Raw genomic sequence first — 24156 nt, forward strand, 5'->3', positions numbered from 1 at the left:
TAAAGATTCTTCCAAGCAGACTTCTTTCTTAATGAATGGAGCACGAGCTAGTAACATCAAAATCAGTTACATCACAATCAGTTTCGACTCTAGTGTAAACCAGCAAACACAAAAATTCTTACATGTAAGTGACTTCAACAATGTCTAACATATGTCATCACAACAAGTTCTAGTTTAAAAGTGTGTAAACCCAAATGTAGTAAATTAGGGAGGATACTAACTTACGGTATGTGCCCACAACAATCAGAATTTGTTGTTTGGTTGAGTTCCAGATTACTTATTTTGGTATAAAAATTTGAAAAACAGTTTTTCCTAACATGGGCACCAAAGAGAATCTGTGAGTCAATTCTAGTCTGTTAACAGGTAAGGGCTGCACACAACCCTCCCCATCCTACCCACTCTCAGAAGAATGGAAAATTATCATAAAGCAGCATACTGGCATCAGCTAGTGTCAGTGGTGTAAAGGAAAACCAGCACTGTTCCAGACTCCATAATAAAATTCTACGAAGCATTGATTTAAATTAACTTTATACACTAAGGAAAATTCCTTCTCCTCATTGATAATAACTGCTGCCCTTCCATTTATTCTCCCGGTTAATTTCCTTCTGAAGTGCGATTGAACTTCTGCCTCACTCAATCCACTCAACATCGAAAACAGTGAAGTTACAGCACTTTCTGAAGTGAATGCAATGACGTGACATTTCCGGTTTTCCTCTCTTATTACGTTGCCTGCTATTTCACCATTCCGTGTGTGATCAACCGCCCTCGTTAGCGACAGGAACACCTCCAGAGGAATGTTCCGTAAAATTTCTGAATGACAAGGGTTCCTTATGCTAACCTTCATAGCAAGTCTGGTGTAAATTCTAGTGAGCCACAACCTGGAATCGTCCTTTAAATTATATTGACCCGCAGTTTATGCCAACGTTCAGCATTACCTTTAAGGGATCTGAAGGTGGCTTGAAGGCATTATAAGACGCTTTTAAATATTTTCGGACGTTTCCTTTGAAAAATTCCAGATTAGATCCCAGTTCGAGTGCTTCGAACGCTTCCAGGCATACTTCAATCTGCTTTTCCAAGGCTATTGACTCGGCCGATTCGGCCGCCATCTTGGATATACTTTTGCGGACTTGCCGCTGCCCACATATTATATTACTGCGTGCGCGTGCATCATTTTGGGCCCTGTGTGCCCACCGTGTACAAAAACATCGAACAATTAGTTTGTGCGTTGTACTTTCTTTTGCTAAACTGTAATCAGTATAATAATCAAATAGGTGCTCTAAAACTACTGATTCGCTCCAACGAAGGGCTAACGCTCGAAACGTCACCTTTTGTAATCGTAACGGTGGCCAATTTACCATTTCAACTTTGTTGATATATTCAAATCATTTCGTTACCCCCAGCGACGCAGCCCCAAACAGTTTCTTTAGAAACTATCACCCTTTGCTCTAAAACTGCCTTTGATCACTATTAATTAACAAAGTACGTACGTTATCAATTAGCAAGAACTTCCTGTCAAAACAATCCTTTTAAAAAGCCCCTTCACTGGCCATTAAAACTTTTGTCGAGGTACCTGGTTATCACTGTCACATCGAGTCTGATAACAATTCAATATCTCAGAAAAAGCGGGATATGGATCAGGATCACCCTAGGCCCTGATATTGTTTGCCTCTGCCGGTGTGCCTTTTTTGTTGTCTTCATACCTCACAACATACATACATACATACATACATACATACATACATACATACATACATACATATACTTCATTTAATCTCGAATTTGGAGTAGCTAAAGAATAAGCTAGTATCTTCGAGTTACAAGTATAATTCTAAATACTACTAAAATGTAAAATGTAAAATGTAAAATTGTAACATTCTAAAATTTAAGTATGAGAAAGAGTCATACTGTAGAATCTTGCGCTTGAAATCAGAAAAGTCAGACGTTCACAAGGTACGAAAAAGCATAGTTTCTTGTTATTTCAATTTATTTGTTCAAATTGAAGAGCGTTCAGCATGACTTTATCACTGACGAAATCAATTCCCTATGATTGGCGATGAAAACGTCCGGACCTTTTCTAACAAAGGTCTCAGTCGAGAGTCGTCAGACAATGTGCGGCTGATGAAGATGGTAGAAGAAACATTTTCCTATCAGCGAGATCAATTCATTTGAGGTTCAAACGAACGGCGAATGTGGGTTTGCTTGCCTTACAGAACCTTTTTGTTTTTCGTACAACTTAGAGGCAAGACGGTGTCCGAAACAGGACCCTGCGTATGTGAGTTAAAACGTTGCTGCCATCAGACAAGTACAACAACTCGGACAAAGTTCTTATCAGCCAAAGATTTCATCATTACAGGATTCAGGTGAGTGATCTGGTGTTAAACGTTAACAAAGTTGTACGTGCTGTTGGACAAAATGCCCCAGGGGGAAACATGTAATTAGACAGGTGGTTATCAGACAGGATTGCAATATACGCGTTCAAGGTTTCGCAACAGTCCTGTCCGATTTAATTGGAGTTTATGTCCCTTCGGGTATTTCTAGCATCTTGGGTGCTTTCCAAACCCCTCTAATGGTTTGACCAAATCTCCATGGACGCAGAAATGACGCATGAACAGATAATTCATCATATTTTCCTTGCGGTTGTTTAAGATCCGACAGCGCAAAAACCCTCTCTCGGCCTCGCTTCAGAGCTTATAAAGTCACGTCTTTTGCGTGCACAGTGAAAATGAGACATGCCTCCGGGATTCAATTTAAATACGCAAGTTCACAAGCGAAAAACATGCAACGAAAGAAAACCTTCCAAAACACAGGAGCACAAAAGACAGTTGGCACAGAATTGAATGTTTAAAGTGGAAAAAAAGTCTCCTATTTATACTTCATTATCTTTCTTCATTCAGCTACGTAGCCTCATGTGTGATAGCTGCAGCTGAGTAAGTCAAATCAATTTAATTGCGACGGAATTCAAATTACATTTTATGCAAATTTGGACAAAATGTCAAAGAAAAATTTATATTCTGTTCTTCACGCGAAACCATAATTATACTCTATGACTACTTATCTCTAAATGATATAATCATACCTCTTTAAACAAAACCTTCCTCGATCTTTTGTATCATTAAGAACTATTTATTTTAAATAGAGAAGGGAAGCGAAAATATTTTCTATTTTTTTCCGAACGAAGAAAGGGGTAGTTACCTAACTAAGAAGAAGGTAGACTACTGAGATATCCAGCTCCTCCAAAGCTATAACGAGGAGCCAAGCCTCTTTTTGAGGGTGATTGCCATCTTAGCTTGGGAACATTTGCCTCACATAGTTAATGCTTGATTTCTGTATTACATTAGTTCGTGACTAAGTTGCACTGTCATAATCAGGTGTATCGTACTTTCCTTGTCAAAGACTGGTTATGGGCATGGCCTTGATTAAATACTAGCCTCGTAGAAATACCTGATCAGACAAGCCTGAGTTTGCAATAAAAGCCTGGTTTACTAATACGCATAATCGAAAAAATATAGTACATGTACAACTATACACAACTGGCACTAGTTTATAGTTAGTGATCGGTGTTTTCTTTTGTTTCTTAGGCAAAGTTCATGTGTATTGTTGACTAACTTTTTTACTTCTGCTTCCATTTTAGACCCCTTGCAGCAGAGGACCCTGTCATAACAATGCGACTTGCGTACCGCAGTACAAGAAAAATAGCTATGTGTGCGTTTGCGAAAATGGATCTAAGTGTCTTCGTATCTTGATATAGACAGGCTTGCGACGGACCTTCTGTAGGCGAAGCATTACACAAACAAGATCATGCTCACTTATCGTACAGAAGACAGTGTTTGCATTCTTTACCAAGCTTGTATTCGAAGCCAGGATAACATCGATTAGCATTGCAGAATTCTCGGTTCTCCTCGTTGGGTGATTGATTAATTGTGTCCTACTGAACGCACAGCAAATTTCGATAGCGTCTGAAATTACCTTTTAAATTCTGTAGAACGTAGATCATGTCTCTATTGTGAGATAGGGCAGAGCTAAATGTTTCGCGGAGGTCCCGTCGTCAAAGCAGTTTTGGGTTGTATACTTATCTTGAAGCGCTTGATGCCAATAATTTATACAGACTATTGCTTGATACAGTAGAAAAATTTTGGTATATCTCCAGACGATCAATCGGCTTCAATTTTCGCATTGGCATTGTGATTTATCTGTGGCGAGCAGTCTGTTTCATAATTATTTCCTAGCGTAGTACTCAGTTCTGAAACTTACTACGAAATATACTTTGCCTCGTAAAGAATTTTTCTGTCTATTTATTGATATATTTGACAATGACTCACGTATCGTACTTTATCAGCCTGAAGATCAATTTACCACCGTGATGTGTCTCATTTTCTACTTTGAAATCAATTTGCATCCTTGATATTGCAATTTCTGCCTTTACCCTAATCCATTTTCGTTATTTTCGCAAAGAGAAAATTAGAAACTCCATCCTTTAAATAATTGTACAAGATGAAGAAGAAACTAAAAATGTTATGGTTTTTTTCACGGCGCTCTGACAACTTTCCATTACCAATAATAAAAGTCCCACGTTATTTATCATGAAATACGTATTGCAAATGCGGTGTAACGCGTCAGTCGAATGAAAACATTTAGAAATAAACTTCTGTTACATTTTTCTTCAATAATTATCTTTCGTTCTCGACGAATTTTCTCGTAGGTGTCAGTGTATAACACCCTAACTGGTCTTGCTTGTTGGCACTGATTTACATAGAAGGGGAAAGAAAAAAAAATTGTGAGAAAACCGAGACCTCAGTGCTGATTTAGCGAGGTCTTTGGTTCTGATCACGAGTGGCAGTTGGGCTGTGTTGTCCACATGAATAAAAGACCCAGTTTTAGACGAAAAAACTCTGTGAAATAACTTTTACACGGTAAACATTTCGCAGCATTACATTCCATCCTTTTCGTGGCTGTGAAATGCAGAGAAGAAATAGAGCTTTTTTTAAGGATGTCAAATACATTTTTTTGGAACATACTTATTGATTTCACCCTTTCAAAATTGAAAAAAGTTGACGCAAACCAAAAGAAAACAGTCACAAAACAAAGCAAAACATGACCAAACAAAACAAAACCTAGAAAAAGAAGAAAAAAGAAAAGAAAAGAAAATACTGCGTAAAATTTACATAAAATGATGTTGAGGTAGGAACATTCAATTGGTGTGATGCCTTTGTCCTTTCCAATTGATATACAGTTAGAAAAGTGGCTGTAGAAAATAAGATTCGATATCAAGACACTGAAATGGAACATAAACCCTATTCTTTAGCAGTGGCGAAGTGCTAATTAAAGTAGAATATGTTACATGTAACTTCACGGTGATTAATGATATCAGGGCAGAAACTAACATCGTGGAAGTATAGCATTGATATGAAGCAAGAGAATTTATAGTCTCTCGCATCAAGTTAGCAAGCAAATGGAACAATAAGCTAAAACGATATCAAGATAGATGATGGAAAATAAAGCATCAGTATTTAACAGTATCTCGTGCAATTAAGTTCCCTGTCACCAACTGAGTAATTTTAAAACAAACGGCGAGCCACACATTACCATCTCTTTGATATTCAAATTCGCTTACTTGGGTTTAAAATTGGTGAGATGGAGGTATTTAGGTTGCCAAAATGTAACATCTAATTCATCTCTTGTTGAAAGTTACTTATATACCCCGTACTTTCAAAGGCTTTAATTTCTACTTCGATCCGTTTAGCAATTAAGCCATTCTCTTATAAAACAACGTCAAGGGATTGTTTTATAGAGGTGCAGTTGGCTTTGTTAAATTGTTGAGCAATAATCAAGATCTCACCGAGACAGGTGATCTAAGGACTTCCTTTGAACATTATCAGTTTAAAAATTACGCAATGGTCATTGATCATGATCTGGTCCAATAGCAAAAACTCCCTGTAACTATTAAGAATGATAACTTATGAAGATGGACCTAGTTACATTATTCATATTGAGTGAAGTAACAACGCAATATATCAGTAAAAAAGATATGGAGCTGGTTCGCCTTAGACTCCTTTATTGTTTGCCTTTACTGCTCTTCCTTTTTTGCTGTCTTCATACCTCGCAAGGTACTACAAAGCATACTTTCTGTTTATTTCAATTTCTTTGTTCAATTTATACAGCGTTCAGGATAGCTTTACAAGTGACGAAATCATTTCCCTTTGATAGGTGATAAAAACGTCCGGACCTTTTCTAACAAAGGTCTCAGTCGAGAATCCTCAGACAACGTGTGGCTGATGAAGATGGTAGAAGAAACGTTTTCCTACTTAAACATCAGCAAGATCAATTCAGTTGAGGTTCAAAAAGACGGCGAGTGTGGGTTTGCCTGCCTTACCGACCCTTTGTGTTTTTCATACAACCTGGAGGCAAGTGTCTCCAAAAGAGGAACCCGTGTATGTGAGCTGCTACCATCAGACAAGTACAACAACTCGGGCAAAGTTTTCATCAGCCAGAGATTCCATCATTACAGGATCCAGGTGAGTGGTCTGCTGTTCAACATTAATAACGTTTTACGTGCTGTTGGAGAAAGTTCCCCAGGAGAAACATTTAATTAGACAGGTGGCTATCAGACAGGATTGCAACACACACGTTCAGGGTTTCGCAACAGTCCTCTCCGATTTAATTGGAGCTAATGTCCCCTGAAGTATTTCTAGCATCTTGGGTGCTCTCCAAACCTCTCAAATGCTTCATATCTCCATAGCGCGCAAATAACGCATGAAGAGATAATTGTTTTTCCTTGCGGTGGTCTGATTTTCGACAACTGAAAACTACCTCTCGGCTTCGGTTCAGAGCTTACAAAGTCACGTCTTTTGCGTGTTCAATGAATATGCGACATGATTACGGAATTCAATTTGATTACGCAAATTCACGAGTGCAAAACATCCAACAAAAGAAAACTTTTCAGAAAACAGAAGCATAGAAGACGGTTGCCACAGAATTGAATGTTAAAAGTAGAAAAAAGTCTCCTATTTTTACTTAATTATCTTTCTTCACGCAGCTATGTAGCCTTATGTGTGATAGCTGCAGCTGAGTAAAGTCAAATAAATTTAATGGCGAAAGAATTCAAATTATATTTTTATGAAAATTTGAACAAAATGTTAAAGAAAAATGTCTATTCTGTTCTTCACGCGAAACAATAATTTTTACTTTATAGCTACTTGTCTCTATATGATATAATTATACTGCTTTAAACAAAACCTTCCTTGATATTTTGTAATATTAAGAACTACTTACTTTAAATAGAGAGGGGAAGCGAATATATCTATATTTTTTTCGAACGAGGAAAGGGGGAGTTACTCAACTAAGAAGAAGATACATATAAATGTTGTGCCGCGTAGCACTATGAACACAAATGGTGGAACAGCGAATTAACTCTGAAGCGTAAATTAAAGTGCGAAGTGAACCCTCGAAAAGCCCCGTTGCTCTGCCAACTAAGCTACGAGGGATGAACACAAATCGACTCCGACTTTCTCTGTTTGTGTTCATAGTGCTACGCGGTACAACATTTATATGTATCCTTAAGGCCCGTTTAAACGGTTTCATTCAACATTTGACCAACATTCGTTCAACAAAAGTTGAACGGATGTTGGGCAAATGTTGGACGCGAAAACAAAGTTTTTCCGAAGCCTTTCAAAGGCCTCACAAAGGTCTTACAAAGGAAAAGTTGAATCAATTTTGAATGAAAGTTTAAACTGATTTAAACTTGATTCAACACGCTTTCAACAAGCTTTCAACATTTTTTACGTTTTCAACAATGTTGGACGACCTGTTTAAACGCACCGAACATTTGTTTGAACAAAGTGCTGAATGCATGTTGAAGCAAATGTTGAAACCGTTTAAACGGGCCTTTACTTTCTCTTCGCCGCGATTCACCATCTTAATCGACCCCGACTTTCTTTGTCCGACCTGGTAGCTTAGTCGGCAGAGCAACAGTAGATCTAATCCGAAGGTAGTGGGTTCGACTGACTCCCACCGAGGACATAAGAGTTTTCTCTTTACCTCGTGTGGTTCCCTAATACCCTTTACTAGGGCTAACGCTTAGTGAGCTTTACATGGGTTACACTTAGCACTTTAATTTACGCTTCAGAGTTAATTCTCTGTTCCACCGTAAGAAGAAGATAAACTACTGAGATATCCAGCTCCTCTAAAGCTATATGGAGGAGGAAAGTCTCTTTTGAAGGTGATTGCCATCTTTCCTTGGTAACATTTTCCTCACATAATGGGCCTTTTGCAACAAACCGTCACGTGACCGATTTTCCCTTGGCAACGCCATACTGGAGGGCAAGCCATTCAGTCTTTCCTTGACAACCAACAAAGCGCGAGTGGGCGAAGTGGATACAAAGGTAAAGTTAAAGGACTTTTAAGGTGTTTGTTTGTCGTGATGTCACAAGAAAACAACAAGATAATATCTCTTTAGAATTTTTGCATACAACTGAAATAGTCTGGACTGAAATCAATCAGTGAAAGCCGGGTTTCAGACTCGTGAAGTTCTAGCACGTACTCGCTTGAAGCGATATCAATGGCAGCGACCTAACCGAAAAATCTCCTTGGTTACATTGTAATAATTCGACTTGATCGCTTTTTTCATGTGGAAGTTTGGTTTTAGGGTTTTCACTGGATTGTTTGAATTTAATTTATGCGAGCAGGTTAAGAACTGACAAGTTTACCTAAAGCAACTTGCAACGGCGGTCACGATGAGTAAATTTCATTGCTGTGTTCCTGGTTGCAATGCAGATAAGTGCTACGACCGTGAAAATAAGTTATTGTTTCGCAGATTTCCGCCACACTCCAAGAAAGAGCTTAGAGATGGTTACACAGTAGTTTGCTTATTAGTGAACTTCCAGGGACCACTGATAATGTCATCAGCAGAAGGATAGATAAAATACATGAGAGATACACAGTTAGCCCACTTTACTTTATGGTAAACATTGTGGAAAGCCTACAACCATAGTTCTGTCAAAGGTATTAGATAGTGTATAAACAATATTTCTCAATACTGTGATAAATCCAGCCTATCCCTTAGGCTATTAAAGGTCATGCAACAAGAAAAAAATTTTGGTTCACTGAATAACCTTTGGTTAGATATTGACCAATACTTTTAAAGGAGTATAGTTTCAAGAAATTTGCCAAGATGATTTTTTATTTCATTGTACAACTGCAAACATGTTTCTTGAAGACACAACAGTTCATTATTAAACATCTATATCTGTAATTGGTGAATTTTATTCAATCCATGCAAAGACTTCAATTTTTTTCATCCCCCTTAAAAACATTAGTGGTAATAAAATCTTCTAAGAGTGTAAATATCTGTCTTCAGTAGTATGTGTTAATGCAGCTTCTTTGTATTGAGAAAACGAAATAAAAGAAAACATCTTCATCAGAGTTCTAAGCATTACAAAACCTTGAGACAGTAATAGATTACTGCAGAATCAAGTCTTGAGGACAATGCACTTGAGCTTGTACATGCCTAACCAACTTATTGTTGTTCATTTAATTTATTTTAAGTTAATTCTGAGTACAAATAAGTTGTTGCTGTAGTTGTAATAATAATACTAACTAGTATGTACTTGAAACATAAATTATTAGGAGTTTGCACATTTCGAGGTTCCTATTCAAGTAAAAATAAAAAAAGAAAGCATCCACATTATCTTTGGCAATCTGAAAAAATTCTGCATCATAATAAATTCTTTCACAGAAGAAAGTTGTCTCATTGATATAACTGAAAAAGTCATTCCATTGATAATAGTATTCATGGTTTCTCTTCAGTGACAGCTGCTTGGCAACAGGGTTTTTGTAAATATGAGGTACTCCATCAAAATCAGTTGAGTTTTCCTTGACAACTTTGGTTTCGAAAAGTCCAAATAGGAGGTAACCATTCCCCCCAGCTGAGCTGTCATACACTTTCCTATCTCGTGAGAAACTAAGCCATGGTGACCAAGGGTTTATTATCACTTTGGTGTTACTTTGACCTGGTTAGCAGAATATTGAACGGCAAAAAACGAAAAAAAATTAGCTTAGTAATGCTTTTGTCCAGAAAGCACTGCAATAATGTTAACTACACATGAAAATCTATTTTGTAAACTCTCATCTACTGAAAGCTTAATTAACTAGCATTCATCTTTCTTGGTTGCATGTACTGTATTATCTCAACCACAAATTTAAAAAACAGGCTATTGTTTAACTTGGAACAGCAAATATTTCCAACTTAATTATATACTTTACCTAAACAAAACAATATTCTTGTTGTTAAGTCTGGACAAATTTTCATTTTCAATGTTATGAAATTTTCTTGGTATTTTGATCTTAACCTTATAGCTTTATATAAGCTTAAATACAGTTCAGTTTAGGTGCTGATCACCGCTTAAATATATATCTTTTTTATTTTGTAGTCATTTCCTCCAGAGGATTTCCTCCACCTTAATATTAGGAAACACCCGACGACTTTATTTAAGCTTATATTTGCACACAGAAGTTAGGATATCCCAGATTTTACTTACGTTTCTTATCATGAAGGTAGCCGGGTTCAGCGAAAAACTTGTAGGCTTTCCTGGTATGTTCGCATCGCGACGCCTTCTGAGCAAAACTTTAAACTTCTGCGAAAGAAATATCAGGAAACTTGCTTGAATCTCTGGACTCCACACCTGTGAATATAAGAAAAATTATTCGGGTTCACCCTGAACAACGAGACTGCAATCAAATATGCTAGCATTTTTGTTGTGAGCGAGAAGCCTCCCTCCAACAGAAACTCGGTCGTGATTCGGTCGAAAGAGCTTGGCTACCAGCAGTCGCCATATGATGCAAGGCTATTCTCCCTGAAATTCAAACCAAACTATCACTCAATATTTTCATTCTAAAAATTTAAATATACCTGTAAGATAGCAATAAAGTCGAATGAATCACGGTGATTTTTCGATAACGATGCCGCCATCGCTATCACTTCAAACGAGACTGACCATGCTAAAACTTCACGAGTCTGAAACTCGGCCTCTAGTGACTGATTTCAGTCCGAGACTAGTTCAGTTGTATGTAAAAATTTCAAAGAGATATTTTCCTGTTGTTTTCTTGTGACATAATAACAAACAATCGCCTTAAAAGACCTTTAACCTTACCTTTGTATCCCCTCCGCCAACTCGCCCTTTGTTGGTTGTCAAGGAAAGACTAAATGGCTTGCCCTCCAGTTTGGCGTTGCCAAGGGAAAATCGGTCACGTGACAGTTTGTTGCAAAAGGCCTATTAATGCTTGATTTCTGTATTACATTAGTTCGTGACTAAGTTGCACTTGCATAATCAGGTGTATCGTACTTTCCCCGCCAAAAAGCAGAGATGGGCATAGCCTTGATTAAGTTCTAGCCTCATAGAAACACCTGATCGGACAAGCCAGAGTTTGCAATAAAAACTTGCTTTACTAGCACGCATAATCGACAAAATACATCTATGTAGAATCGGCACTAGTTTATAATTAGTGAGCGGGGTTTTCTTTCGTTTCTAAGGCAAAGTTCATGTGTATTGTTGACTAACTGTATTACCTCTGGTTCCATTTTAGACCCCTTGTAGCAAAGGACCCTGTCAAAACAATGGGACTTGCGTAGCACAGTACAAGAAAAATAGCTATGTGTGCGTTTGCAAAAATGGATTTGAGGGGAAAGACTGCGAAACAGCTGGTAAAGGATTTTATGTGTTAGGTTAAAACTTTCCTGTCCTTTGTAACCATTCTATCAGCGTTACTTATATTACTTCTTTAACGTAACACTGATTTTTTTCAACTTGCCAATTCCTTAGATGAAATCTTGACCCTTGGGTTAGAAACAATTTAAAAACATTATTAGCAGTAATGTAATGCTGAGTTTATAGAAAGCTTTTATTCTACCGTACTTTCAATATTGCCAGGGACGTAGCCAGAATTTTTCAAAGGGGGGGAGGGGGGGTGTCAAAGAGGCTACTTACCTTTAACATCGCTGCTCTCCCGCGAAAATACTTTACAAAAATACAAATTTTAAAAAAGTGGGCTTTTCAACAATGGCTTTTACGGCCAAGATATTGTCACAAGCTTAAGTAAGACGGGTTCATTACTTACAGCCGTCTCAGTAGGATATTGTTAGTGAGAGTGCCTGATGGTAATCCCTTACTATCATAGTTGTGTTTCAGCATTCCGGCTCATGAATAATTTTGTATGTTTACTAAACTGTGGACAAATACGAAGGAGGTAGGGGCAGGGGTGGGGAGGGGGGTGCAAGTAGAACTAACTTGTTGCAAATAGATGATTATACATTCTGATAATCTAATGGTACCTAGTCTATTGCAATCGGAACTGTCTCCCTCTCTCACAGGTGTTAAGTGGAGATCAAGCATACTAAGAGACAACGTGTTTTATCAAAGCCACCTGAATCAGTTTCTAACGCCCGCAGTCGGAAGTCATCCTCAGTGGCTGCTGTGTTACCGCGCCTCCTTTCATGACTGGCACGTCCACACCTTCCACAATAATTGTGATGGTAAACGTAACACAGTCACCATCGTGGAAGCAGGACAGTACGTGTTTGGAGGATACACCGACATTCCATGGGGTAAATGGATTGCATGTCAATTTTGTCTTTATTGGTTTTTTTTTTGTTGTTGTTTTGTTTTTTTTTCTCATATTTTTCTTTGATGTTGTTGTTGTTTTTTTTAAATGAAAATCCCAAACACCTGAAAGTAGCTCTTACTGGCATTTTTAGAGGAAAAAAACCTCATAGATATACAATTTGACGCAATCGTGAATGATTTTCTTTCCCCAGAGTCCAGTGGTGGGTGGACCAGCACTCCAAATGCTTTCTTATTTTCTCTCCACAATACAGAAGGACTGGCTCCATTTAAAAGCGTGGTAAAAATGCCAAATAAGGCAATGTACAGGTGTTCGAGTTGCGGTCCAATGTTTGGTCCTGGTCCTGATATTTATATCGCGGACAATGCCGCTATTAATAGTAATTCCGAAGCCAATTTTGGTTATAATAATGGTTATTCCGTTCCAAGTGGTGTGCAAAACAAGGAAACCTTGTTGGCTGGTAGTCATCTCTTCACACCTGATGAGTGGGAAGTGTTTTATCTGGGATGAGTGGTCTTGGAAGACTGAAGAAAAAACTAAACCATTTACTCGCTCAACAGACTCTTTGTATTTTGACAAGTAGAATGCAAACAGTACTTGATTGTTATCAAGTATATTTACGTTCTATTTTCATTACTCCTTTGTATGTCAGTTATGTACTAAACTGTAAGTATAGAGAACTTAATAGATATGGCTAATAATCTGTGCCATCATCGAGCTAAACTTGTGAATCCTTTCTGTTAATGAAAAATGCCGCTTGAGCTAAGTGTACGATCTATTAAAAATCCTCAATTTAATTGCCTTGCAAACTCAATTACATAGTTGTTTCGTTCCTTTTTTCAGTAATATTCCGCTCCCCTGCCGACTCTTTAACCTCTCCTCTTCACCGTTCCACAGCAGTTGCGTCTTGTTGACTGATTGGAGTCTCGGTGCATTGTTTTCTTTATTTTGTTTTTCCTCAAGTCCATAATTTGATCTCCGTTTCGATATTTTATTCGAATTCCCGACAGGTGTTTCCCTTGGAGTGTGATACATCATCGGGCCATTATTAGAATCTGTATCCGCTGTAAATATCGCCACAATTTGAAATTGCAATGAGTAGTCTGACTGGTGTTCACGAGACTCTTATAGGTTGATATGCGCAATTTTTCGTTGAGCACTAAGTGCAAGACTGAGCAGTGAATAGCTTGAAAACCAAGTCTAGTTATGAAAAAATAATCGCGGAAAAATATACTCAGTATTTTCAGCTCTGGAAACTTCCGTACACATGAACCCTTACGTACTCCGCTGTGACAAAGAAGTGATAACAAACAGCATCACGTGAAAAGGTCGCCTTTAACTTCTAAGGTTTCGTTATCAATAGGAAAGAAACACGAAAAACGAGAGGAGCATCGAGCCTTGCTGAATGCCTTTAAAAAACCACAGACAGACGTCAGAATTGATTACCGCTAGATATATATATCGCATCTCGTTCAACAATAACTCACGCTCTCCTAACTTGGTAACCCAGACGATTGTCTAGAACAAGGCACGCAGAGAAAATACGATGGATGTCGACGCACACCAAACGAAAATTCTATTCAGTGAAAAACGTAGTGATCATATTCAAAAGGCTTCAGCGTTGTTGTCTGTTGCAGCTATTATGATGACAGCTGCTCTCTTTGTAAGAACGGAGACAAACATGAAAATGCTGGATTCAAAATTTACGCGGAAAATTCAAGAAATGGGAGATTCTCTAGATTCTTTAAGGGTTGCTCGCCAAGTCCTTCCAACAGACTCAGACATTTCCAAAGGTAGGTCATTACGAAGATAATTTTGTAAACAACTGTGCGTCTCCTTAACTCGACAGTAAGCGTCAGTTAGGCAGGTTGGTTAGCATGGTTATGCTATAACCATATGAAAGCTAGCCGGGGGCATTCTGCAGTGACCGTTTTAAGCGTCAACAAACAGCATGTGAACATATAAACCAAGCACATTTTACCAGGCAAATTCGTTTTGATGGACTTGGAGAATCTGTCCAAATAAGCTTTTGTGATGTATGATATTTTGATGCAAATCAGCCAAAGAACAGACGTAGAATACTTTTTTTCAACAATGTGATTCTTAGGCAGGTTACAAACAAGTTTTTGTGATGTATGATATTTTGATGCTAATCAGCCGAAGAAAAGCCGTAGACTATATATTTTTTTTTTTACCAATGTGATATATTATCCGAAGGGAAGTGTGGGTAACATAGATTTGACCTTGGATCAGAAACTTGACTCGTTTCAGTGAAACAAGTCACAACTACGTATTGAAATTATCTTTAAACCAGTGGCTTCACTCCGACCGACCTCCGTCGAAAGGGATTTAAACAAAACATCTCTGAACCCAGGTGGTGTGCACACTTCGATTGCATTGCATTGTGGCAGCAATATGGTGGTAAAAGCAGTAGAAATGGGTTGAGTTTTACTGAGTATTCCGTAAAAGTTAGGCCGTTTCTTTTTCCTTTCACTATTGGTAAATATAATTTGATATATTCTGAATGTGTAGAAGTATTTTTCGCGCGTATTTGTCACGTATTATATCGTTCTCAAGGACAAACGCAAGCACAGTTAGCATATAAGTTGAAACCGGTTTTCGAGCATGTCAAATTCGTTCTACGTCGTTCTTTGAAGCCTTTCAAAGATTTGTATGGCCACTTTGATCCTTCTTTAACAGCTCTGACCAAACGCACTCAAACGCGCCCCATCAGTACAGATGTTTTATGCATTTTAAGGCTAGTGTTTATAAGACCCTTCTGTGGAACGACAAGGCCCTCTGTTGTGTTTAGTGTGTTGCGTTACATAGCGTTACTACTGCAAGGGCATTTATCAATCGTGTTGTCAATCTACTTTCCAGAGTGAAGGAAAATGTAAAAGCGAGTGTTATGTGGTAAATCCTCTATCTTGATCATTGAATGAAGGACTGTTTAATTAGAGCAATGATAAGAGTCACTTGATCCATGGAAACCTCCACCTTGTGTGAGGTGACACGCCGGAAAGCCGGAAAGTCCTGTGCGTCTCTTACCATTCGCTAGCGCTTTTAAATCTTCTACCCACAAAGTTTAGCTTTTATTGAGATATCTTTCGATGACTTTCCTTTGCGATGTGATAATAAGGGTCAGTTTTGAGGTGTCATAATTCTCCACCTCAGTATGGTCTTGAGGTTTGGCAAAGCCGAATGAGATTGTGTTACAAAAGGCAATATTTTCTTCTGTGCGCGCGCTATTTTCTCTGTTTCAGAGTATACTTCTCTCCTGAAATAATAACTCCAGAGATACGTTTCTCAAAACCCTCATATAGGTTTCCTCTATCCTCGAAGGGTATTTTGAAACTCTGTACGTTTTCTCTAAACGTGGAGCTCGACAAATTCGCTCTTAGCGGGAGGCGTGAGGCTTCTCCTTTTACAAACATTGTATTTACGCTCGGTTGAAAAAGTTCGTCTTGTACAAGGTCTCTGTCTCTCTAATATGCGTTTGCATGTCAAGGGTCAATTCACAGTTGAACAACTCGCGTCTAGGAATATAAGTGCTGACTTTGAAGTTATTCATCCCACCAGTCCATCAGTCGTGAGTGCAACTGTTGCCATTTGGGTCGAGATTCATAGGCAGATTACAGTTTCGAATCTTTGTAAATAACGTCAGTTGTCTCCTAAGAACGAATTCGTCACGGAGGAATGACAGGAGTCGCCCAGGCCCGTCAAACGTTTTAACTTTGGAAGGAATGGAAACAGACAGTGAATCCCCATTACAATCCACGTATATCCACGCTGTATCTCGCTGCCATCAAAGATGATCACCCCAACACGTCAATATGGAAATGACTCCATTTTTTATTTACAACCATGATACAACGTAATCAGTGTGCGCACACCGCCTGCTCTGAACCAGTTAAGGAGGGGGGCTTAGGGTCTATCAGAAACCGCAAAACCGCAGAAGAGCGGTTTCGATCAAAACCGAAAACCGCATGCAAAACTTTCTAAACCGATAAATTTGCACATCTCAGTTGTCAAATTCCTAATCGATCTGATACTGTGGTTACAAGTGGAACAACATAGGTTTCGCAGCTATTCGAAATCAGCAGAGGAGTATTACTGCTGCTCAGATCTAAAGCGGGACTCCAATAAGAGAAACCGAAAAAGCACATAGGATAACAAATCCGACTACTTGTCAAAAACCGAGAACCAAATGTTGAAAACGGAGAATTCGCAAAACGCAATAAATAACAAAACCGAAAAACCAACATTTTTGGCACAAAAATCGAAAACTGTCCAAACAAATAGCCAAAATCGCAAAACCGCAAACCCCAATGCCACCCCCTCCCCCCTCGTTACGCGGCGACACAACATAACTTCCTTTTTTCTGTCATGATACTGAGGCAGGAAGCGCTTTGTACATCTTAAATCACATGTGATCGATGTTTAAAATGAGGGAATAATTCCATCACACATTTTCAAAAATTCATTGGCCCTTTCAGTTTTCTTTAGGTACGAAGCACGATGTCAAAATTTTTCGTGGCAGCTTTACTGCTAACCGGAGCGACCAGCTTAACTGCCAATCGTCAATCGAGGAGAATCCGACGCTGCATTCAGGAAGTACGTGACTTCTATTGTTACTGAGTCCATAAGGACCCCCTGCCTCTCCCCTGGTAAAGTTTGCGTGGCAGGACCTCGGGGTCTAAAAGGAACTCCGGGAAATCGGGGTAGACGCGGTCCAAGGGGAACTAAGGGAAAGACGGGAACGAAAGGATTTATGGGACCACCTGGCAAATCTGGAAAACAAGGAATGAAAGGAGATGTTGGGAATCCTGGGGTGAAAGGAGAAAAAGGTGTGAATCTATTCCCACTTTTTCTTTACATTCCTCATCTTTAGGAACAAAAGAAGCGGAAAATCACTTTAGGTTTGTAACCACATCCAAAAGATCATATAGATCTCTTGAACGTAGATCTCTTGAATATACCAAACCCAAATCATGATAAGAGAATTCAAAGTTTAATCTCAAGGTTGATATCAGAGTACAATTTTATCATTCAGTTTAAAAAGAAAACAGTCTGCAAGGTTGAGGAGGCTTCGTCCTATCTCTAGAGCCAATTTTTATTACGCCAGATGATTTTAATCCAACACCTGTTAGATGTCAGTTATCTGATAAGACTGTAAGTAAAGAGAACTTAATAAATATGACTTATGATCTGTGCCATCATTATAAGCTAATTTGGTGAATCCTTTCAGTTAATGAAAAATGCCGCGCGAGGTAAGTGTACGATCTATAAAAAATCGACAGAGAACCATTAATTCAATTGAATAAAGGCTGATAGTTTCTAAAGAAACTGTTTGGGGCTGCGTTGGTGGGGGGTAACGAAATAAATTGGATATATCAACAAAATTGAAATGTTAAATTGGCCACCGTCACGATTAACTTTAAAATTAATCAAAAGCACTTTAAAGATGATTCTATATTTGACGGGCAGACAGTGCAATGATTTCAGAAGCGGCGTTACATGGCAGTATTTGCTTTCTTCAAATATAAGGCGCGCGGCTGCATTTTATACCGCTGGAACTTATGTAGGTGACAGTTAGGCACTCCATACAGTATAATTTGGATTTATCAACAAAGTTGAAATGGTAAATTGGCCACCGCAACGATTACAAAAGCTGACGTTTCGAGCGTTAGCCCTTCGTCGGAGCGAATAGAGGAATTGTGGGTTGTGTGTGCTTTTAAAGGCAGAAAATGGAGCTACGTTATTGGTGGGAACTTGGCAACGAGAAAAACACGAATAAATTAGTGGAATGAAAAGCGTTCGTTGATCCCTGTGCTTAATAATTAAACCTTGCATCGCATTTTGACCGAATCTATAAAAAAGCTGCAACCAGAATTAATCTCTTGCGATCAATTCGTCCTTTGATCGACCAAAAGTGTGCAGAATCGATCTATAACACTATGATCGCACCTATTTTTACCTATTGCGGAACACTTGGTCTTAGCTTTCCGGATTACCGAAAGGAAATGATAAAGAACATCGAACGACGAGGCTTTAAAGTTATTGGCAATAGTTCTTTTAATCCCCCATCCGTGAACAATTTGATCAAGCGTAAAAGCTGTTTGTTTGTTTTCGACTGTCTCCTGAATAATGTTTGCACACCCTTTAAGAACTACTTTGAAAGACTGGTTCATTCTAAGGCCACTAGGAATAACGGTATATCAGTGAAATTACCCAAAGTACGTTTAGAATTTGGTAAAAAGAGCTTCTATTACCAAGGAGCAAAGACTTTCAACAACCTGCCTGCTGAACTAAGGTCGTTAGAATCGAGACTGAAATTTAAGAACAAATTGCGAGATTATTTTAGTTAAAAATTCGATCTAAACGTGGTTATAGGTATCCTTTTTCAGAACATTTTATATTATTGTATGCTTTTCTAGACCTTAAGATCAATGATTATATCTTGTTAAGTTTTATTTTATTTATTTATTTATTATTTTGACAGGACCCCAAGGACAACAGTGTTACACACTGATGGGTTTTCAATCCTGAATAAAAATTCGTTATTATTATCATTATTATTATTATTATCATTATTATTATTATTATTATTATTATTATTATTATTATTATTAAGGCTTCCTTCTGTCTCCAGAGCCAAATGATTTTAATCCGACGCTTGTTGGACATTCCTCTACACTTCAGTTAAGGCGTTTGTTACATGCCTGTCTATATTTTTTTAAGGCGACAAAGGAGTTCCTGGACTTCCTGGACCTAAAGGTGAACCAGGCCAGTCCATAGCTGCTCCAAACATAAATGTATCTCCTGCCTCGCTTATAATCACTGAGAACCAGACCGCCACGTTCAGCTCAGCCTACGGTAATCCAAAACCAACAGTAACTTGGTGGAAAATGAATAGCGCAGGACAAGTCAATATAAACAGTCAGGATGCTAGGCTGCAGATTAAAAATGCCAAGTATAATGATTCATGAAGCTACATTTGCATGGCCGCAAGTGTCCTCGGAAAAGCTCAGAAGGCGGTGAAATTTACTGTTCAAGGTGACACCTCATTCCACATCCCTCATGGTTTGTTAGTTTATCATCTCGGTCATTTAGTTTTTTTTTCCGAATTCTAGTTCCCCCAAGGTTCATCCATACTTCCGATAGGTTGATAAAAGTCCTGGCAAACTCAGCTGCATCTGTTCCTTGCCGTGCTATTGGTTTTCCGCCACCAACTATAGCTTAGTCAAGAGGATTTGTCCCGTTACCACAAGGCCGGACCTCCATTACTAAGAATGGTACCCTTAACATCGCCAACTTTGGTCCTCTAGACGTTGGTACATATCAGTGTAAAGCCAGGAACAAGCTTGGATCTGTCACCGTTCTGATTACCTTACATTATATTCCACCAGGTCAGAAAACTTGATTTTGATGACAGTCTTAAACTGAATTTCTTTGAAGTGCCTACGATCATGATTTGGGTGAGTACCACAAAAACTCGAGAGAAAAACAAAAGTTGTTGACATGACTTCAAACTCACTTTTTATATCCTCTCATTGCCGCGCGCAAGGAACAGTTCAAACTTGGTATCCTTACAATAAAGGATCCCAGTAAACCACGAGTCGTTTTTCGCTGATGTTATCACCTCTGTTTTCGTTTACATGCAGGCGACTATGGATAGGGTTGGGAAATTGCTTAGAAGCTTTTTACAAGACAAGTTTTGTTCTATTTTATTTTTCAGGGCTTTGGCAGGCCTCGACTATATTAGCGGAAAATTTGTTCTATCAACGTCACCTAAATCAGTATCTGAAACCTGCAGTTGGAAGCCATCCCAATTTCTTGCTTTGTTACCGCGCCTCCACTCACGGGTGGTTAGCAAGTACATTCCACAGCAGGTGTGATAGGAAACGTGACACAGTCTCCATCAAAAAAGTAGGACAGTACGTGTTTGGAGGATACACAGACATTCCCTGGGGTAAAAAAATAGCCTTTTATTATATTTGCTTTTACTTTAGCTTGACGGACATAAAGGCGTGTTTGTTGTGACAGTCTTGCTTTAGCTCACACATTCTGAACCAAAAAATTAACAAAGTTATAAATTCATGATAGGATACGAAACGCCTTCTGCCTCATTATCGTTTTAGCATTATTGTGCTTTGGGCTATTTGGTTCTGATTCCGTCCATTCTGCAAACGTTATTAATTTTTTAAAGAGAGGTTTCTCGTCGATATCATATTGCGAATTTTCATTTTCTGAAAACTAAGAAGCATTCTACGCCCTCGCGAAAATTAATGGCAACACTGCGTTTACATCGTGAGCCACCAGCCAATGAATCCTTCTTGTTCTCAGGAAAAAGATTTGCCGGCTTCGCAAGGAGTTCGAAGTAATAGTTTTTCGGTTACTTTTTCCCCAAATAGTGTCCGCGAGCACGTTTTTTTTGTCAGGTCTGGGTCAAATCAAAGAAAAGAAAACATATTCTTTGCCCATCTTTAAAGGTTCATCTTCAAGTAGGCCCTCGCCATCAGGGTTGCGGTGCGCCGAAACATATCGTGCTTCCTAAGGAATTCATATGAAAAGAAAAGTTCTTTTTTACCACGACTAAAGGAAGTTGAGGTTTAGTTTAAAATCGTATAGTAATATGCTTATTTCACATCTTATTCTTTAGAGTCCAGTGGAGGCTGGACAAGTACTTGCGAGGCGTTCATATTTTCTCTCCGAAATAAAGAAGGACTAGCGCCATTCAAGAGCCTAGTGACTAATCCTACATATGCTATCTACAGGCAGGCAGGTTATGGTCTAACTTTTGGGCTTGGTCACGACATTTGTATCCGAGATAATGCAAACAGTAACACAAGATCCTACACATTGTTTGGCTCTTATTATTCAGTCCCAAGTGGGGTAAAGGACAGAAGGACAATCCTGGCTGGGACTTACCACTTCACACCTGATGAGGTGGAGGTTTTCTATCTCCGTTGAATCATCACTGTCATCAGGACTTCATCGTGAATGCCTGTAAAAATAATGCCATACTTGAATTGAATTCACCCTTTGGCTTGATCGGCTGACTATTAAATTAGTATCAAGCGCCCATGTTTTCTTTTTTTAGCGAGAGGGCTGTCTCGTTTGCTGTTTTCCTAAATATTTCAATATAAAAAAGGTGGAAGGGACTTAACGTGACTGTAGTCTGTAAATCTTGACTTGTGCATGGTAGGTAAAAATTCATAAGGTTTGTCAATTTTTTTAATTTTTGCTGCCTAATTTAGAAGTGAGAAACGAAAATATTCTCAGAAACTTCCAAAGACTATATACTTGGGTGAGATAGAGAGTTCAACACTTTTTCAAGACGTGGTAGATTCTATTCCATACAGTAAATAGTGTGCGCAAAACTTAACTAGATTCCAATCTCAGAATTAGAGACACTTGATTCGATTACGTAATCTTAGAAGGGTGAGTACACTTCTATTTTAAAAATTAGATAAGTATAACTAGGAAAAATATCGTAGTTTGAGCCGAGTTCCTTAAAATAGTCGTAAATGATGATCAACTGAGTTTGTTTTAAATACAGCTAAGGTAGCGATGTAACCAAATATCAAAGGCGTGCTGAAGGGAATAAAGTATAACACTGGTATAACTCTTTTGTCGCATTCAGTTTCATAAACACCATTTTCCTCAGTATCTTAGCTAGGAGGTGAACGTTGAAGAACAATGAACAAATTAGAAATTATCTTCTAAAGTCTCCGTTGTTGCTGTGACAGTGCAGTCAGTCCTTAGAATAAAAGTACTTGCTGAGGCTTTCGATCAGTTATTGTTATTGTTTGTTTGTTGTTGTTGTTGTTGCTGTTCTTCCTTTTCTTTTCTTCGTCCATGCAAAACGCTGAACTCGACTCTCCTCGCCATTTTCTAAGTTTCGGCTTGTGTCAACTGCCAACTTAACTGAAAAACAATGGAAAATCTCCCTAAGATGGAAATCAAAGATCTTCAGGATATTATGACTGAGCTTATAAATTGAGATCAAGGACAAGAAGAAAGATATTGTTCAAGTTCTCTTTGAACACGCCTCTAAAATGAAAAGTGTAGATCAGATATAGCAGATCCTCTCCGAAAAATCTAATGCTTCTTGACAAAATATGATGAGAAAAAACATTTGGGCTGATCATTTCCATTTTGCCGAGACCCCTGGAACATTGGTCCTCAAAAGATCGAATTCGTGATAACATCGCTTGAATGAATCGAATGAAACGATAAAAAGAAAGCATCACCATTGATAGAGAAAAACCATAATAGAGGCTTGGGTAATGTAACTTGGTTATAATTAAAAAAGTTCCACTACATATGCTTTTGTTGAAAGCAATTAAAACGACCACCCAATCAGTAATCCTAACTGTCAAACATGCGTGAGTATCTGGGGTTGTGACCAAAGATAACTCTCAGAATAAATTTTCTTCCCGAAAGGGCAAGTTGTTCATGGAAAAAAGCTTCTTGGTACTCTCTATTTCCGTCCCTGAACACAAATTCGCATTAATCCGTTAATCGCGCGACCTTGAGCATTGTTCTCTTAGACCTGAACTCTTTAATCAAACGTGCAAATTCAATTCAAATTATTTTGCTCCTTAAGTGGTTTTTCTCAACTTTCACAGGCATTGACTCTCTTCCTTTCAGTGGTTTTTGAATCGGAAGGGGATAACTTTGTGTCCAGTCCATCCTTGTGCTTTAATTTTCAGCCCGCCCTTGTTATCTCGATTGCTATGACTTGCGATAGTATCCAATCACCTGACCTTGATAACTCCGAGGTATATAACCACGATAAAGTCCGAACTAAAGGCATAGATTAACCACGAACTTCTCATAAACTTACCGGAAGCACGGTGACAACATTTGACCACAGGTATGACGTAAAATAACACAATTATTTTCCAGAACTTCTCAACTTTTTTTTCTACCATCGGTACAACTTTCCAATGTAATTTCTGCAACTTTTATCCATCCATTTTGTTTGAAAAATATATGAAACACTTTTTGGAAAATGCGATTCTCTTCTCCTTGGATGTAAATGTAAAATCTGATTAAAAGTGGTGGCAATGTTGATTGTTTGCCTTGCGTCTTTTACATTCAATCGTATCATGTTAATGATCCAGTCCCTGATGTTTCAACTGAGTCGCTGGTCCGAAAAGACCACAAAGACGATTGGTCACATATAATGAACCAAAGAGACTTGGGAGATTTACAATCAATAAGTCCGAATAACGATTTTTTTCCAAATTTTATTGCTTTCTTTGCGCTGACTGGTTATTCATCCGTCAAGCGTTTTGTTCAGCAAGCACAATAATAAACGCTATAAAAAAGCACAGCAACAATCAATCGAAGGCGTGGTATAGTGGATCTTAAAACAAATTATCCTAAAATGGCTAGTTATAGATCATGGGTTCAGTAAATGGAAGTTATGAGAACATTTCCTCACTTAAACCCAAATGGAATGTACTCTTTGAAGACTTTTTTTCCTTCTTACAACCACCTCCCTCAGCTTTTTTTTCAACCGTTTTTTTTTTT

The 24156-nt window shown here is 38.4% G+C and overlaps 1 protein-coding gene and 2 long non-coding RNA genes across 3 annotated transcripts in view; 2 read left to right on the forward strand and 1 right to left on the reverse strand.

The window, feature by feature from the left end:
• Positions 1-22399, forward strand: part of LOC111347553 (uncharacterized) — a 26352-nt gene extending 3953 nt beyond the window's left edge. The window contains 14 exon segments of the mRNA XM_088749498.1: positions 2238-2360; positions 2895-2927; positions 3632-3702; positions 6205-6512; positions 11578-11695; positions 12362-12595; positions 12806-13120; positions 14250-14405; positions 17119-17177; positions 17180-17459; positions 19354-19668; positions 19746-20021; positions 20351-20584; positions 21275-22399. Of these exon segments, the coding sequence (XP_088605624.1) occupies positions 2238-2360; positions 2895-2927; positions 3632-3702; positions 6205-6512; positions 11578-11695; positions 12362-12595; positions 12806-13120; positions 14250-14405; positions 17119-17177; positions 17180-17459; positions 19354-19668; positions 19746-20021; positions 20351-20584; positions 21275-21585 (2833 nt within the window). The 3' untranslated portion in view covers positions 21586-22399.
• Positions 8258-9798, forward strand: LOC148739515 (uncharacterized). Its single transcript, XR_015996167.1, has 2 exons — positions 8258-8378; positions 8810-9798. It is a non-coding gene; the product is annotated as an uncharacterized LOC148739515 (long non-coding RNA).
• Positions 9239-11138, reverse strand: LOC148739516 (uncharacterized). The gene is made up of 2 exons (XR_015996158.1): positions 10533-11138; positions 9239-10004 (listed from the first exon to the last, which is right to left on the reverse strand). It is a non-coding gene; the product is annotated as an uncharacterized LOC148739516 (long non-coding RNA).
• Positions 22400-24156: the final 1757 nt, after the last annotated feature.

This window comes from Stylophora pistillata, chromosome 2 (genome assembly GCF_964205215.1).
Source record: "Stylophora pistillata chromosome 2, jaStyPist1.2, whole genome shotgun sequence".
NCBI lineage: Eukaryota > Metazoa > Cnidaria > Anthozoa > Scleractinia > Pocilloporidae > Stylophora > Stylophora pistillata.